At 35.7% G+C, this 18,242-nt stretch overlaps 2 protein-coding genes across 2 annotated transcripts; one reads left to right on the forward strand and one right to left on the reverse strand.

The window, feature by feature from the left end:
• Positions 1-15,516: 15,516 nt before the first annotated feature.
• Positions 15,517-16,752, reverse strand: LOC149553498 (uncharacterized). Its single transcript, XM_089790338.1, has one exon. It carries the CDS (start codon positions 16,750-16,752, stop codon positions 15,517-15,519), a length of 1,236 nt encoding a protein of 411 aa, XP_089646464.1.
• Positions 16,753-16,767: 15 nt separating this feature from the next.
• On the forward strand, positions 16,768-17,604 carry LOC149553499 (uncharacterized). The gene has a single exon (XM_089790339.1). The coding sequence runs from the start codon at positions 16,768-16,770 to the stop codon at positions 17,602-17,604; it is 837 nt and encodes a 278-aa protein (XP_089646465.1).
• Positions 17,605-18,242: the final 638 nt, after the last annotated feature.

Genomic DNA, 18,242 nt, shown 5'->3' on the forward strand with positions numbered 1-18,242 from the left:
ACTACTTGGTTTGATGGGGTGCTCTTGTACCATGCTACTCAGGCTATTTGAAACTCAAGCTCCCACTTGAGGCTAGTTGTTCCAAAGTTTACCCATGTTTAATGATGTCTTTTTATGTCATCCAAATGGCATCAATGTCAAGAAGACCTCTCCACTTGACAAGGTAATGCAAATAAGTCTTGTGCCTAGTATTCTGGTAGATCTTAGTGTCAAGGATCTTCTCCAATTGAAGGGGTTGACTTGGTGGAAGTTCCTACAACCATTCAACATGTGTCTCTTCCTCATCATTAGTAGCTATCACATAAGTATTTAATTTAAAAAGAGTTAGATCAGCAATGTTAAAAATAGGAGAAATTGAAAGAGATGTTAGGAGAGTGATTTCATAGGCATTTTCACCAAACTAGTGTAGTATTGTGCATGGCCCTATTTTCCTCATTTAAAGCTTGGTGTGCTAATCCTTGGGAAGCCTCTCCTTTCTTAGGTATGCACATACTTTATCACCTACCTTAAAATTCACCTCTCTTCTCCTCTTATCTATCAATGTATTATACTTTTGTGTTGATTTCTCTAAACTATCTTTTACCTATTCTTGCACTTGTTTTATCATCTCTACCAACTCTTCTCCTTTAACACTAATTTTAAAATAATTTGGAAGTTCCCTCAACTCCATAGGACCCCTAGGATGCATGGCATAGACTATTTGGAAAGGTGTTTTACATGTGGATCTATTCAAGGAGTCATTAAAGGCAAATTCAGCTTGTGGCAACAAAAGATCCCAACTTTGAGTGTACTATTTTGTCAAACACCTAAGGAGATTTCCAAGAGATCTATTATGACCTCTATTTACCCATCCATTTGAGGGTGATAGGTAGAACTATATTGTAAATTTTTTCCCAACTTCTTATGCAAGGTCCTCCAAAAATAACCTTAGAACTTAGCATCCCTATCTGACACAATAGACTCAGGCAACCCATGAATTCTAACAATTTCCTTGAAGAATAATTGTGCAATGTGTGATGCATCATGAGTACTCTTTTAGGGTATAAAGTGTTCCATTTTGCTAAAATAGTCCACAACCACAAACATGTTATCATACCCTTGTTTTTTCCTTGGAAGTCCCACAACAAAGTCCATTGAGATAGCTTGCCATGGCCTAGAAGGTATAGGAAGAGGTTGGTAAAGACCTTGGTTAGTGGATATTCCCTTGGCTTGTTGGCATATGACACAAGTTTCCACAAATTTTCTTACATAATTTTGCATCTTTGGCCAATGGTAATACCTCCTAACTACCTTTAATGTTTTATCTAGACCAAACTGTCCACTCATTCCCCCATAATGCTTTTCTTTAATAATATTATCTCTCATTGAACACCTAGGGATACATAACTGATGTTCCTTGAAAAGTAAGCCATCTTGAATGAGATATTCTGAGAAATCAGTATTATAGCTACCCACCAATGCAGTACAAACCTAATAAATATGGCCAAAATTAGTATCATCTTTATAAAGGTCCTTAAGAACACTTATCCAATGCTTTGGAGTTCGATTTGCTGCACCAAAGTGATCCTCCTACTCAATGCATCATCCACCTTGTTGGCTTGACCCTTTTTATGCTTAATGCTAAAGGAATATGCCTACAACTATTCCATCCATTTAAGGTGTCTGACATTTAGCTTATCTTATGATTTTGGATAGCTTAATGCATGGTTATCAGTGAAAGCTACAAATTCCTTAGGTAGGAGATAATGTCTCCATTTTATAAGAGCTTGAACCATGACATAAAGCCCTAAGTCATAGGTGGAATACTTTTTCTTGGCATCATTTAGTTTTTCAGAAGAAAAAAATGCTACTGGTTTGCCATCTTGACTTAGGATTGCCCCAATGGCTAGGTTACTAGCATCTATTTCCACTATGAAAACCTTGTTGAAATTAGGGGTGTTAGTATAGGATATTGTGCAATCCTTGATTTAAGGTATTCAAAGGAAACATTGGCTTCTTTTTTCCACACAAACTTAACCTTTCTCCCTCCTTTAATGGTATCTAAAATTGGAGCACATACATGGCTAAAATTCTTCACAAACTTCCTATAAAATGTGGCTAACCCATGGACACTTTTGACATCACTTTGTGTTTTAGGAGGAGGCCAATTAACTATTGCTTCAACCTTTGAAGGATCCATCTTCAAAGTGCCTTGAGAGATCACAAATCCCAAGAAGGTAAGTTCCTTTTGCAAGGAGGTGCACTTTTCAATGTTGATAATCAGTTTATGTTCTTTTAATCTTTTGAAAACCATGCTCAAATGTTTGAGGTGCTCTTCCAAAATACAACTAAATATCAATATATCATCAAGGTAGATAACCAAGAACATTCCATTATAGTCTTGAAAATTTTCATTCATTAATCTCATAAAGGTTGAAGGTGCATTACTTAATCCAAATGGCATAACAAGCCATTCATACAAACCCTCTGTTGTTTTAAATGTTGTTTTCCATTTGTACCCTAGCTTTATCCTTATCTGATGATAACCTAATTTTAAATCAATTTTTGAGAATTAGAAAGCACCACCTAGTTGATCAAGTAGATCCTCTATTCTTGGTATTAGAAACCTATATTTAATGGTGATCTTATCAACTACCCTACTATCAGTACACAATCTCCATTTTCCATCCTTATTTGGAGCTAAAACAATAGGCACTGCACAAGGACTTAGACATTTTTGTATTAGACCTTTTCCTACCAACTCACTAACTTATTTAGCAATCTTATCTTTTGTACAAGTGTCATCATGTAAGGGGCCTTACTGGGCAAGGAAGCACCAGGTATAAAGTCTATTTGATGAGTCACATCTATAATTGGTGTTAAGGAAGAAGGTAGATTAGTTTCCACTATCTCATGGTACTCTTCAAGGAGTTTTTGCACCTCTTTGGGGATATGTTTAACTTTATCAAACTTTGTTTCCTCCCTTGGTTTATGGATCAACACATACCCCTACTCTAATTATTTAATATTTTCAAACATCTACTTTTCACTTACAAAAACAACTAGAGGCTCCTTTTCATGCTTTTGGTCAGGCAAGGGTTGCAAGGTATAAGTTTTTCCATCCTTGATTATAGTATAGGTATTCTTCCTACAACTATAAGTGACATCCACGTCATATTGACAAGGTCTACCAAGTAGCAGATGACAAGCATCCATCTCCCCTACATCACATAGGATAGTATCCTTAAAGTCACCCAAGGAGAATTTCACCATGGTTTGTTTAGTCACAAGGGTTTTTTGACCTTTGGTGAGCCAAGAAACATGATAAGTGAAAGGATGAGGAGTCTTAACCAATTCTAACTTTTGCACAATTTCTTTAGAAACTAAATTTTTAGTGGAACCAGAATCTATGAGCAGATTACATACCTTTCCTTGGCATTTGACCCTTGTTCTAAATAAATTCTTTCTTTATGGAGGCTCTTTAGTATGTAGCACTTGCAAAAATGTTTGTCTCATCATCAATGCTATGTCTTCTTCTGCTTCAAGGTCTCTTTCCTTACAAACCAATTGAGCCCTCCTTTCACCTTCATTCTTGTTTTCTTTCTCCAAGCATTTGTTGGAGTAGTGGCCTAATTGATTGCATTTGAAACACTTTGGAGGCCTATTAGACCTTCCTCTACCCCTGCTAAAGGATCTTCTACCTCTTACATGTCCCCTTGAACTTGATTCTCCTTGTTCTTTAGACACTTGATCAGACAACTTATCTAATTTGTCTGATTTTCTTTTATTCCAAGAGTTTGTTCTTGATCTATCATTCCTTCCTCTATCTCTTCCACCTTGTTCACTCCTTCTCTTGAACTTGTCTTCTACCTTGGAATCCAACATGAAACATTTTTGAATAGTGATTATGGTGGTTAGGCTCAATTCATCTTGAATTGACAATTTTAGTCCTTGTAAATACGTTGCAAGCTTCAATTTCTCTAGTTCTACAATACTAGACTTCATCACAAGATTGTGGAATTCTTCAGTATATGTTAAGACATCCATATCTTTTTGTCTCAATTCTATCCTCCTCTTATGGAGTTGCACTTCATGATCTATAGGTACATAGGCTTCTCAAAGCAAGGCCACCATTTTCTTCCATGTGGAGACCTGATTTTTGCCTCTCTTTATCATCTTGGATAAAGTTCCACCATACTAATGTAGACCCTCTTAGCCTTGACTTGGCTATCTTCACTTTCTAATTTTCAAGGATAGTTTCACAATCAAAGAAACTTGTTAGGACATTTACCCAATCCACTATAGCATCAAGATCCATCTTCTCATCATAAGTAGGAAAATCAAACTTAGTATCCAAGGATCTCCTTTCCATGGACTTTAGAGTCTTTATAAGAAACCTCTGATATGGAGGCATTCTTCTTATTCTTCCTCCAAAATAGGTTCATCATCACTCCCTTGTTCAAGATCACTAGAGTTTCCACTGCTCCTTAGAAGCTCTACCTTAAGCCTAATTATTTCATCCCTCATCTGCATAATCTCAATATTCCTGAGATCATCCCTACTTCTTTTCTTAGTCTCATTTTTTTTTTGCTCCCTCAAATACTTCACAATCTCAGTGTTTGTCATCCTTGATGACAATCCATCTCCCTCTTTTTTAGACATGATGGGAAAAAAACTTCAAGCCTTTAGATCTCAAGGCTCTGATACCAATTGATGCAGAGGTTAGTGCACAATAAGCACAATTTTGGTTTCAATAAAAAAGGACAGACATATACCCAAACTTCTACACCATGACACAAAGACAATACTAATGGAACATCACTAATCCATACAACTCCATACTTGGAAAACTTGATTCAACACCCATGAATGGTGGATTTTCACAAATAAGGACTCTCAACATGTTAATGGGTTCAACATAATACCAATACCAAGGAACCATGGCCAAACAACAATCAAAACTCAAATTTCATAACTCCATCCAAATAATGTAGCATTTAGGCTACTAGCCCTTCCAAAGGAAAAATATGAAACAAGTACAATATCTTCCAAAAGACCTTAGTAACTAATTAGAACTCCAAGTACCCTTTATTGATTTTGTTATATCCACAAAAGAACAAGTGCTGAAGCCATTTCTAAGCCTTCCAAAATTGGATTGTTATACAGGCCTAATTGCCCCAATTAGGTCACCTTAATAAAGGAAGTACCAAAAATCTAGTGAGAAAGACCAAACCAATGCATCCAATGATTAGGTTAGGACAAGGGAAGCCATATGCCAAAGTGTCACTTACTGGCACAAACACTAAGGCATGCAAATCAGCAAATACTATAATGCAGTAGAGTTGTCACATGGTAATGCCAACTCATTTGTGCAAATTTCATACAACTACCATCTGCTTCAGCCTAGAAACCACTGAAATCTTAATGTATATTCAAAAACCTCCCATTCCACCAAAATCATAATTTTCCAATGGTGGAAATGGGAGAAATCAACATTTTTCTTCAAAACCCTAGGTGGTTAGGGTTTGAGAACAACTTTCACAAAAAAACCTTGTATCTTCAACCTCCCAGCATTTCAAGAGCTTAGAGTAGGCTCATTTGAAAGGTGATTTAGTAACCTTCAATAAAATCTAACTTTCCAAGCCCTGTGATCTGTACAATCCATACAATGCATGAAAAAATAGTCTTTTTGTAAGAAAAATGATGGTTTCTTTATTGATTTCAAAGAAAAAGTACAATCTATGTCTTCCACCTTCTTGTAAGGGCTTATGAAGACCTTCCTCTAATTGGTCCAACAGATTTTTAAAGTTTGTGACCATTGGAGGGAACCATTAGAAACAAAAAACCTTATTATTGCATAAATGTTGCAATTTTGTTCTAATTATGCAACTTATTTTGCTTTTATGTCTTTATTAAGACTTCTAAGGATTGTAACATCTCCTATGACTTCTAACAAGACCCTAGGAGACTACTAGACCCCTGTGACCTCATGAATCAACTAGTTTATAGAAATACCAAAGTTGTCAAGGGTTCACACAATAGGGTCATGTTGCAAGAAATAACCAAAAAATGCTAGATTCTAATTTGAAAAGGCCTAGAACACCTTAAAACCATTTGGTTTGATATGAGAAGACCTTATGAGTACTTGGTTTGATGGGGTGCTCCTACATGAGTAACTGAGTAACCAATGACCATATGAATGACATATATTTTAATGTCTACATGCTCATCAAACCACTTTATTATATTCTAAACCCTACTCAATACTATAAATATCCATTCACTCTTAAATAATTTTTGAAAATTTGGCACATGAATTATCACCTTTGGTTCCAATTTTTTATGTTCTTCCTTTAGTTTTCCATCCACATAACTATTTGTAGGTCTCATGGAAATCATATTCATGCAACTTCTCCAATTTTGCAACGATAGAATGCATAGATATCATGAAATAATAAAACACTAGGTGAAATTGAGGAAAATTATCCACATTCATCTATTTGTGCAAAATTACAAGAGGAATTTTATATTTATTTTCTTCATAATCCTCATTTTGAATCAAATTAACCTTACTCCTAGTGTTTTTCTTCACAATTATAGAACATGATGCTTTTACAAGTGTATATGTTAAATATGGGCCTCTCCATTAGCCACACACCTCAACATGATCATTTTTTTCATGTTCATCTAGGAATGAATATGAGATTATTTATCATGATTGTCTACACAAGGTGATATGTTGTCTTCTAACTAGACAAAGTTTTACTATGCACTCTCATAATCAAGTGCTTAGTAACCAAACCAACGAGAATGACGGATTTAATATAGATGAATACAAGATTAAACTAATATGTATGTAAATTAATTTAAGAACAACATTTGAAAAAATTACTCTAAATGTATGCATTGTAATCTATATGAGAAAGCATATGAAAGAAATGGATTCTAGAATGCAAAATCCTTAAGTACTCAAACCAAAATAAATTTGAAACTTATTAATTGCATCCTCTAAAATAAGAGGAAAAATATCTCTTTAATATAATCTAAGAACCAATCAACGGCCAGGATTGAATTAGATGAATAATTTAGACTAGAGAGTTGAGTCAAAATAGAAAGTTTTCGTGATTGTAGGCGTTGACTTCTTGCTTATGATATGGTTGAGGAAAAAAACATTAGAGAGATTATTTGATTTAAAGAATTAAATATGACCTCTTAATTGAATATTCTAATTAATTGAATAATTAAATTCAAAAATTAGGATGAGGGTATTTAATTAAATCAAATATATTTAATTCCTTGTATCACATGTATTAGCTAAAGTGGGTGGATTTAATTTAATTAAAGTGCTAGTACTTGTAATTAAATTAATTTGATTAGAAGGTTAATTTAGTCAATTTAAGTGAATGTTTAGGAATGAATATAGATTAAGGGTTTTCTACCTTCTACACTTAGGTGAAACAAAGATAATTAGAATAATATATGCCTAGTACAATAGGGCTTAAATAATCAAGGAATTGATGTTGTAAGATTGATGCACTAAAACTGGTTCAGAATGACATTGTGCCAATTTTGGGGAATTACATTTTCCCCTTTTTGAATTGATGTACGAGAAACACATTGATTCAAAGAATAATCAAAATTATAATTTATAGAATGAGAACTAAGATTGGCTTCAAGATTGATGACACAAAAACTAATTAATGAGATTTTGAGGGTTATCTCTAAAATGAAGCTTAACCTTCCCTAGTCCAAATAAAACCCGTAGATACTTATCTAATAGAAACAAGATTGTAATGATTCATAGAATTATCCTCAAAACAAGGCTCAATCCTTAGGAGCATGGGTTAGAATTCCCTAATTCCTATCCATTAAAATATGACAATATCAATCATAATTCAATGTATCATCCTCAAAATGAGGTTTAATCCTCATGAGTCTAGGTTGGAATATCTTGATACCTATTAATTAAATAGTGACTAAAAGAAAGCTTAGGAGTATTTGTAGAATGAATATTAATCCTCTATAATCTTGATAGAACACATGAATAATGGCCCATAAAAGAGACAACAAGATCTATAATGAGTCATAGGATTGTCCCCAGAACATCTACATACTTGTCCATCGAGCTATGGTAGAGAATGATATAAGTTTGATCAACTGATTGATAAATGGGATAGATAGAATATGATGCCACATAGAGAAAACAAGGATTCCCCTAGTGATGTGATGCCCCAAGTGATAAGGAAATTGAGTTTAGATCATAAATGAAGCAATATTTGATTGATGCAATGATGTAATCATCCTGCTCGCTCGGGACAAAAATTGAAAGATGACATATAAGAATAATGATGTAAAGCATAAGATTTGAAGATAATAATGTGATCATGGATTTAGAAGAATGAAGAATAGATAAGAAGAGCATGTAAAAAAAATTGACTTGATTTAGAGTGATTTGAAGGTTTAGTTGACCAAGTTTGACTAGAGTTGACTTTTGTTGAAAAATGGATAGTTTTGAGAAAATGTTGATATGATGAGATTCAAGTATGAATGTTGCATCAAAAAGATGGACTACATAAGTGTTCGATTGGATAGGTCCCAAAATTTTAATAACATAATTTTGAGTTGTTTAAGAATGTCATATTTCAATTTTGATCCCAAAAATGAATTTATAGCGACCAAATTAGCCAAGAGGGAGATTAATCAATCACTTGTATTGTGAACAAAAAATGTGACACATATGAGATCTCTTATATCTCTCAAGTCAATGAATTCAACCAATGAGTAATTAAAACAATACTTAAGTGCAAATCTAAGATGAGATGCAAGCTTGAGCTATATACAATTCTAGGACTTGGTTACTAAATCCATAAGACATATTTTTCATCATAGACCCTTTTTTTAAGGCTGAGAGATGTTGTATAACCCTCACTGAAATTACAATAATGAGGATATGAATACAAAATGAGTCATAGTTTTTTCAAAATGAGATGTAAGAATTAAGGCACAAGATGCCACAATGACCAAAACATTGTTTCTTATTAATTTAGAAAGTGAACATAAGCATTAGATAATAAAAATTATGATGAACATAATGTTTCATATGTAAAGAACACTAGGCATGTTAGAGATCCTTCTCATACTAAGTAATCATTAAGTATTTTTTCTACAATGACCCTTGCATTTGAAAGCTAAGACATAAGTGTGCTAAGCATAATCACAATGACCTATACCTTCACTTCATAGGATGAGTATAGGTACACATAAAATGATTCAAGGTACACATGGCCATCCAACACAAGATAGAGGTTGTTATAGTAGACAACACTTTTATATGGATCCTTTAGATCATTGGGAGTAAACCAACAAACAAAAAACAAAAGAACATAATGCTCCTAGTCCTCACTCCTCTAGTCAAACTAGACATCCTAGAGTTCCTTGAATGGGAATGATAAAGAAAAATAAAATCACACAAAGAAAATCTTAGCATTTCTCAAATAGTTTTAGCATTTCAAATTAAGTTTTAGTGTTAGAGGATTGATGTCAAATGTTGAAGTTGATAACATATTGTGATAAATATCTTCTTGGGATTCACACTTAGATATATGGAGTTAGGATAACTAGTGAATGAGTTTAGAGAGATATTATCCAAGAGGATTCTCATCAATAAACTAAGAGACCATAGGTAGACATAGCTTGGGAAACTAGTGACTAATGCAAAATAGACTCTCCAAGAATATAGGGTGTTGTACCCTAGACTAGGTAGGTTTCCCCTAGGTTTAAGAAGAATCTCAAAGATAAATGAGAGTATATGCATCATGAGAAAAAGAAGAAAACTAAAGTAGGAAAGCAATTGTACATAAGTAAGAAGGTGGACTACAAGATGGAGCATTTGAATCAAGAGGAACCTATTTACTAGGTTTTCAACTTCTTGGCAAAGAATCTATTATTTTCTACTATGATCCATGTTGTCTAGGTTTTCATCAATGAAAATTTTCTTGTCTTTCACTTTTTTTTAGCTCTTCTCTTTTTTCTTTTTTTTTTCTTTTTTCAAAATTTTCAACTTTTTTGGTATTATCAAGGCTCCTATTGATAGTTTTTCACAAAGATAATAGATTTTTTGAAGGCTTTTTGCAATTTTTAGACTTGTTTGAAGATATTTAGGCATGTACAAAGAGATTCAAAGAGTATCAACTATAGAACCTTTTTCAATGAAGGGTATTGATCGACTCCTTGAGAAGTTCTCCTTCAATAGTTGAGAGTTGATAAGTGCCTTATCTGAACACTATAGTGATGACATATGGACAAAACTAGTTGGTATCAAACTCTCCCTTCTATACCTAATATTGATAATTATTAGGGTTTTCCCTCAAAATAAGGTCACCCATTTGGAAGTCCCATGCGTTAACTTTCTTATTGTAGCTCTTGGACATCCTCTTTTGGGAAGCTTGTAAATGATGGAACGCCACTTGTTGATGTTCATCCAGTAGTTCTAGCTCTTGTAAATGAGGTATTCTATAGTAATCATTAGTAATGAGGCCCTTTAGAGAGATTCATAGAGTATGAATCTAAACCTCAATTAGAAGCACAACATCTACTCCATATACTGAAGAAAAAGGTGTTGTCCCCATATGAGTTTTCATACTTGGTCTATATGCCCATAGATCTAGATTGATGTGAAGGTTCCAGTCCCTTCTAGATTTCATAACTATGTAATGTAGGATTTTGAGAATAGCCTTATTGGATGCTTCTACTTGTCCATTACCATGGGGGTAGTAGATGGAAACCCAATGTTGTGTGATTTTGAACTTTGAGCATAGCTCTTTTGGATTTTTTTTCTTAATTGTCTTCCATTGTTAGTGATAATGGACAATGGTACACCATACCTATAGATGATGTAGTTGAGAATGAACATAGCTATAGTTTTTCCATTAGCCTCAACAAGATGTACCACCTCTATCTACTTTGTGAAGTAGTTTGTAGATGTTATGATGAATTTATGTCCATTTGAGGAGGAAGGATAAATCTAACACACAAAATCAAAGGTCCATTGCTGAAATGGCCAAAGTTTGATGAACTAAATTAGCTCACTAGATGGAGCATGAAACGTATTTCTATTGATTTGACACTTCTTGAAAGACTTGCATATTTGATTGCCTCCTTCCTTATTTCATGCCAATAGTAACTATCTCTAATAATTTTGTGAGCTACTTTCAAGCCATGTGAGTGTGGTCCATAGATGCCTTCATGTAAATTAGTTAACATGAATTTTGAATCTTTAGGTTCTAGACACCTAAGGAGTGTACTATTGAGACCTATCCTAAAAAAGTCATTACTAATGATGACATACCATGAATTAGTTTAGATAAGGTGTCATTTCTCATTATGTGTTAGAGTCTTCAAAATAATTTACTTAAGTAAGTAAGAGTATATGTGGTGGTAGTGAGATGAATCATGTCATATGAAGAATATATCATTTACAATTTAGGGGTGTCATAGGCAAGGTAGGATAATGTTTCCACCAAAAGCTGATGTTGAAAGTCATTTTTTGGAATTTTGTAACATAGAAGCTAGGGTAGTTATTGCATCAATTTCCTTATTGTTGTTGAAGGAGATTGATTGAGAATAGATGTTTCAATCATTATTTTATCACTGATGTCAAACCTACTATTTACTAGTAAGACAACTACATATATTATTTAAATACTATCACTTATTTTATTGATGGAGAGGATTTGATCAAAAGATGTAACAATAGCAGCTAGAGGAAAGGTTGAGTTATGTTATGAAAAGGAGTACAAGAATCAGCTAATATAGTGATAACATGATGCATTGATAATCTTCTTAAGGTTAAGAAGGTTGGTTACACTAAGAAATTTTAGAAGAACAAGTTAAACAAAGTTTATTTGCAAAGCTTGACCGAGTGTTGAGTAGGTGGAAAGAAAAGTTAGTGCAAGTAGAGAAAAAAATCAATTGGACGTAAGTAAAAGTATACTCTAGTGTATTCCAAGAAAAATAGTGGATGTCAAGTAAATTTTAGTTGATGTCAAGCACCAGTAAACTTTAGTTCATCTTGATTGATTCCATAGTGGATGGCGAGCAATGCAATGTGTGTTGAGCATCGAAAGAAAGTCAATGCCATGGTTGCATTACTTGAAAGATCATGAATTTGATGGATCTAAGCTAACAAGTTTGTTTTCTTGGATTATGTGAACCAGGTGGAAGATAAGATTGATGATTTGGTGGCACAAAATTCATGGTAAACCATTTTTAGGAAAATTCAAAGAGGATTAAAGGAGAAGTTTCTAGAAGTGATATGGAATTAGGGGTAGATTCATTGAATCCTACTTAATCTATCCTAACCCTAATTTGGATGATGGAGAATGAATAGATAAAGATATCAATTCCCTATTTATAGGGATGGCTAGTTAGAAGCAAGGGTTTTCATATGTGAGAACCTAAGGAAGACAATAAGTCAAGGGCATTGCTTCATCAAGTGACCTAAGAGAAGAGTCTACATAGGCATTTTAAGCAAGAAGGCTTAAGGGTATGGATGCTTGAAAGGTGAACAAGCTATCAGAATTGAAATGTATGAAGGCCAAGTAGAATGGAGGACTAAAATACAAATATTTAATTTTCAAATGAAGTTGTAAGTCATTATCAGATCAAGCCTTACTATTACTCTCTAATAATTGTATCAATCTAGGATAAATCATTTGGATTAAGGTTGACCTAAAAATCATTTGTAAATCATTTAACCAAGTGACATTCCAAGTGAATGGTCTAAAGTCCTCTAACAAGGCTCCACTAGTAAATTTGAACTAAATTTTTGATGAATTTTGGTCAAAATTTTGACCCAAGTTGGTCAAATTTTAGACCAAGCAGTTCATGGTAAATTTTCTTGTCAATATTTTGACTAACCTACAATTGGTCAAAGTTTCAACCAATACATTCATCAAAAATAATTTAATCTTTGCTATCTCTAATTTGTCATTGTTGGTAAAAATTTCCACCGATGTTTTATCAAATTGTTTCTAGAATTTGTGGAAATTTTGAACAATCTCTTGGTAGAAAACTATCAAGAATTTTAGACACAAAGTGAAAATTTCTTTTCCTTTTTACATTTTCACCTCCATGGCCAAGAATATAGAGGGGTTCAAGAAATACCCTGTCAGAAATCCTGCCCTCCATGAGGGTCTCCTAGTTTTGATTTATGAGTTCTTGAAAACCCAAACTAGAGGTAAAACCATTGGAGTCTTGGGTAGTGCCTCGAAGGACACTGCCAGTTCTGATTTTGGGGATGAGCTTGTAGTGAAATCAGAGAAAATTGACACCCCAAGCATAGCTATCCCTGTTACCCATGATCCTTGCATCCCTAGTAGGAAGAGCCCTAGATTTCTTCCCCCTATCCCCCCCTCTCCTCATCCTAATGTGGTGAAAGAGGCTAGTGATGATGATGTGGAGTCTGATATAGAGTTTGAGAAGGAGGACTCAGAGATAGGGAAGGAAAGTGAGATGGAAGAAGATAAGGGGAGAGAAAATGACAAGGAGGTGGTGACCCCTATGGATCCCAAGGTTAACTCCAAGAAAAGAAAAGTGAACTAGGCCTTGCCCCAAGATCATCCTAGTGACCCTGTTGATGTGCCCCCCAACCCCACCCTGCCCAATTCACCTCAAGAAGTTCCCATTTTACCCTCGAAGGCGATGATTGAAATCATGGTTGAAAAAGGGGGGAGGTAATCAGAAAGAAAAAGAGGAGGTCCTGGAGGAACTTCTATGGGGACAAGGTTAGTTTGGGTATTGTTAGAGAACCTGCTAAAATCCAGGTGCTAGAGGACCTCGACAAAAGTACCCACTACAATGAGCTCATTGACCAGGCTCTTTTGGTTATCTCTGACAATGTGCAAGAAACTGGCTTCAACTTCCTGAACAATGCAAAGAACAACCTGATTGACAACTTTCATTCCATCAAGTGGCTTTTTTAGGAAATTGAGGCTCTAAAGGATAGGAGCAACCAGCCCAAAAACTAGGATTTTGACAAGGACCAAGAAGCCAGAGGAAGCAAGGACTAGGTGGGTAGCTAGGAGAAAGACAGAGGCTAGATCTCCAGAGACCATCAGGATGATAGACTCACCCAACTTGAGCAAAAGGTCCAAAGGCTAGATTATGTCCACCAGATAATCACCAAATAGATAGTGGACACCCTTCACACCTTGAATGAGAATATTGTCAATCTGGGGGACTATCTGACTACAACTGGCCTTGAAAGGGATGCAGAGTAGAACACAGAGCAAGGATTCAACCAGGATGAATTTTAGAAAGAGGCCAGTGATCAAGTGAATCAGGGGAACTAGATGAACACTCCTACCAACATTTAGGAGGGTATGGCTAGTCAGAAGGACAATGATGTTGTAGAAACCCTGTAGGCCATGGACACGGATGGCCACTAGCCTGTTCACCTAGCTTTTCTTTTCTGTCTCTGGCTTTTGTACTTTGGCTTTGGGCCTTCTTTTGTCTCCAGCCTTTTGTGGCAGTTTTTTGTTTGTTTAGTCTATTTCATCTTTCTCTTTTCACTGTCAAACTTTGGGTTTCAAGATCCCTGTAAAACCTATTTTACCTAATCAAAAACTATCAAGAATTGGTCAAAATTTCCACCAATGTCTGGTCGAATTTTTTTTAGAATTGGTGGAAATTTCAACCAATCACTTGGTGGAAAACTATCAAGAATTGGTCAAAATTTCCACCTATTAATAATATCAAGTTTCCACAATCCATTGTTAATGATGATGTTGCTTCTGGATTTGATTGTGTAAGTTTTTTTATCATCAACGTTTCGGATCACACTCTGTGATCCATCATCAGGATGAGAGAAGGAAGTAAAAAAGTATGCAGACTAGCCAAGCCCAGCAGAATAAAAAGAAAGAAGAGAGGGGCAGGAGCACACAACATGAGGCAGAGAAAGAAAGAAATGAAGAGAAAGAAATTTTTTTTAAAAAGTGGGGGGACAAGAGAAGAAAAAAAAACAACAAGATAGAAGAAACACAAGAAAGAGGGAAGAGTAGAGAAATAACTCTTTAATTTATGAATCTATAGCAATAATTTTTAAGAGAGAATTAAAAGATTAAAAATATTAAAAATAAACATAAATAATTGAAAAATAAATTAAATCAATCTAAAAATAAAAATAAAAAAATAAAAGAACCAAATGTATAAATATATATAATTATAAAGGAGAGATCGCAAAAGAACCCGAGACCAACTCGAAACACGAGACAAAGTAAATGAAAGCAAAAAATAAGAACATAAAAACCATAAAAATACAAAATATTAAAAATAATGAATAAATTAATAAAATTAAAAAATTTAGAAAAATAATAAAATTAGAAGACCAACAACATAAAGAGAAACAAGCCGCACGCGAAAAGAAACAACCAAGAGACTGAAAAGAAGAGGACAGAAAGGAAGTAGAAAAAACAAAGAAAAAACAAGACAAAGAAAAGCCAACGTACCAGGACACCAAACCACAGACAGGGGAGGGGGCTATCCATGCTGTTGCCGGCAATCGAGCGAGCGAAGAAAAGGTTGCCACGAGGGGTTCAAGGACCACCCATCATCTCTATTAAGGTTGAGGGGGTGGTGGCTAATTTCAATGGCTTCTTTGAGCTTTCTCTTGAAATAATTGCTCTCTTTACAAAGGATTTGCGCTTGCTCCAAACAAATGTGATGTTTGGTGGTGACAGAGTGCTTTGCTAAGGCCGATTTTTGGACCCTATCATGCAAGATGTCTGCCCCGTGCTCACGTATCCTGGTTCGAAAAGAACGACCAGTTTCTCCAATGTAGGGGGTGCCACATGAGCACACAATCTTGTAGACTCCTGAGTCAAGAAATGAGTCTTTGGAGTCCTTGAGCTGCGGGACAAGATTACTTAACTTTGAAAGGGGTTTAAAAGCAACTCGGAGGCCCCTTTTTGTTAAGATTTTGGCAATCTTTTGGGAGATGCCATCCACAAAAGGAATGGAAACATGCAGAGCGAGGAGGTTCGCGGACAGGGAAGGCCTAGAGCAAGAAAGGAAGAAGGATTTGGCCTGGCGAAGAGCCCTAGAAATTTGCTTGCACGGATATCCATTCAAGGAGAAGACCTGACGAAGATGAGATAACTCACTATCTAAGTGTTCTTCATCACATATTCTGAAGGCTCTCAAGGCAAGGGTTCTAAGGATGCTGGCTTTATGGCTGGGGTGGTGGTGGGAAGAGGAGTGGAGATATAAGTCAGTGTGGGTGGATTTACGATAAACCTGCCTACCAAAGGTGCCATCCCGCTTCCTGATGAGAAGAACAGCAAGAAAGGATAAGCGGTTGTCTGACTCTAGCTCCATGGTAAACGATATGCCAGGGACCAAGTTGTTGATGTGCTTGTGAAACTCCTCAAGTTTTTCAAGCCCATGCGGCCAACACACATTGGTGTCATCTACATATCGTTTCCACCATCTAGGTTTCAGGGGAAAGGAGTGGATGGCAGTCTCCTCAAAATGTTCCATGAAGAGGTTCGCAATGATCGGAGAGAGAGGGGAACCCATGGCAACCCCTTCCATGGGTTCCCCTCTCTCTCCGATCATTGCGAACCTCTTCATGGAACATTTTGAGGAGACTGCCATCCACTCCTTTCCCCTGAAACCTAGATGGTGGAAACGGTATGTAGATGACACCAATGTGTGTTGGCCCATGGGCTTGAAAAACTTGAGGAGTTTCACAAGCACATCAACAACTTGGTCCATGGCATATCGTTTACCATGGAGCTAGAGTCAGACAACCGCTTATCCTTTCTTGATGTTCTTCTCATCAGGAAGCGGGATGGCACCTTTGGTAGGCAGGTTTATCGTAAATCCACCCACACTGACTTATATCTCCACTCCTCTTCCCACCACCACCCCAGCCATAAAGCCAGCATCCTTAGAACCCTTGCCTTGAGAGCCTTCAGAATATGTGATGAAGAACACTTAGATAGTGAGTTATCTCATCTTCGTCAGGTCTTCTCCTTGAATGGATATCCGTGCAAGAAAATTTCTAGGGCTCTTCGCCAGGCCAAATCCTTCTTCCTTTCTTGCTCTAGGCCTTCCCTGTCCGCGAACCTCCCCGCTCTGCATGTTTCCATTCCTTTTGTGGATGGCATCTCCCAAAAGATTGCCAAAATCTTAACAAAAAGGGGCCTCCGAGTTGCTTTTGAACCCCTTTCAAAGTTAAGTAATCTTGTCCCGCAGCTCAAGGACTCCAAAGACTCATTTCTTGACTCAGGAGTCTACAAGATTGTGTGCTCATGTGGCACCCCCTACATTGGAGAAACTGGTCGTTCTTTTCGGACCAAGATACGTGAGCACGGGGCAGACATCTTGCATGATAGGGTCCAAAAATCGGCCTTAGCAGAGCACTCTGTCACCACCAAACATCACATTTGTTTGGAGAAAGCGCAAATCCTTTGCAAAGAGAGCAATTATTTCAAGAGAAAGCTCAAAGAAGCCATTGAAATTAGCCACCACCCCCTCAACCTTAATAGAGATGATGGGTGGTCCTTGAACCCCTCATGGAAACCTTTGCTTCGCTCGCTCGATTGCCGACAACAGCATGGATAGCCCCCTCCCCTGTCTGTGGTTTGGTGTCCTGGTACGTTGGCTTTTCTTTGTCTTGTTTTTTCTTTGTTTTTTCTACTTCCTTTCTGTCCTCTTCTTTTCGGTCTCTTGGTTGTTTCTTTTCGCGTGCGGCTTGCTTCTCTTTATGTTGTTGGTCTTCTAATTTTATTATTTTTCTAAATTTTTTAATTTTATTAATTTATTCATTATTTTTAATATTTTTTATTTTTATGGTTTTTATGTTCTTATTTTTTGTTTTCATTTACTTTGTCTCGTGTTTCGAGTTGGTCTCGGGTTCTTTTGCGATCTCTCCTTTATAATTATATATATTTATACATTTGGTTCTTTTATTTTTTTATTTTTATTTTTAGATTGATTTAATTTATTTTTCAATTATTTATGTTTATTTTTAATATTTTTAATCTTTTAATTCTCTCTTAAAAATTATTGCTATAGATTCATAAATTAAAGAGTTATTTCTCTACTCTTCCCTCTTTCTTGTGTTTCTTCTATCTTGTTGTTTTTTTTTTTTTCTTCTCTTGTCCCCCCACTTTTTTAAAAAAAATTCTTTCTCTTCATTTCTTTCTTTCTCTGCCTCGTGTTGTGTGCTCCTCCCCCTCTCTTCTTTCTTTTTATTCTGC

This window comes from Cupressus sempervirens, chromosome 6 (genome assembly GCF_028749045.1).
Source record: "Cupressus sempervirens isolate cs-2001-9-10 chromosome 6, ASM2874904v1, whole genome shotgun sequence".
NCBI classification, from domain to species: domain Eukaryota; kingdom Viridiplantae; phylum Streptophyta; class Pinopsida; order Cupressales; family Cupressaceae; genus Cupressus; species Cupressus sempervirens.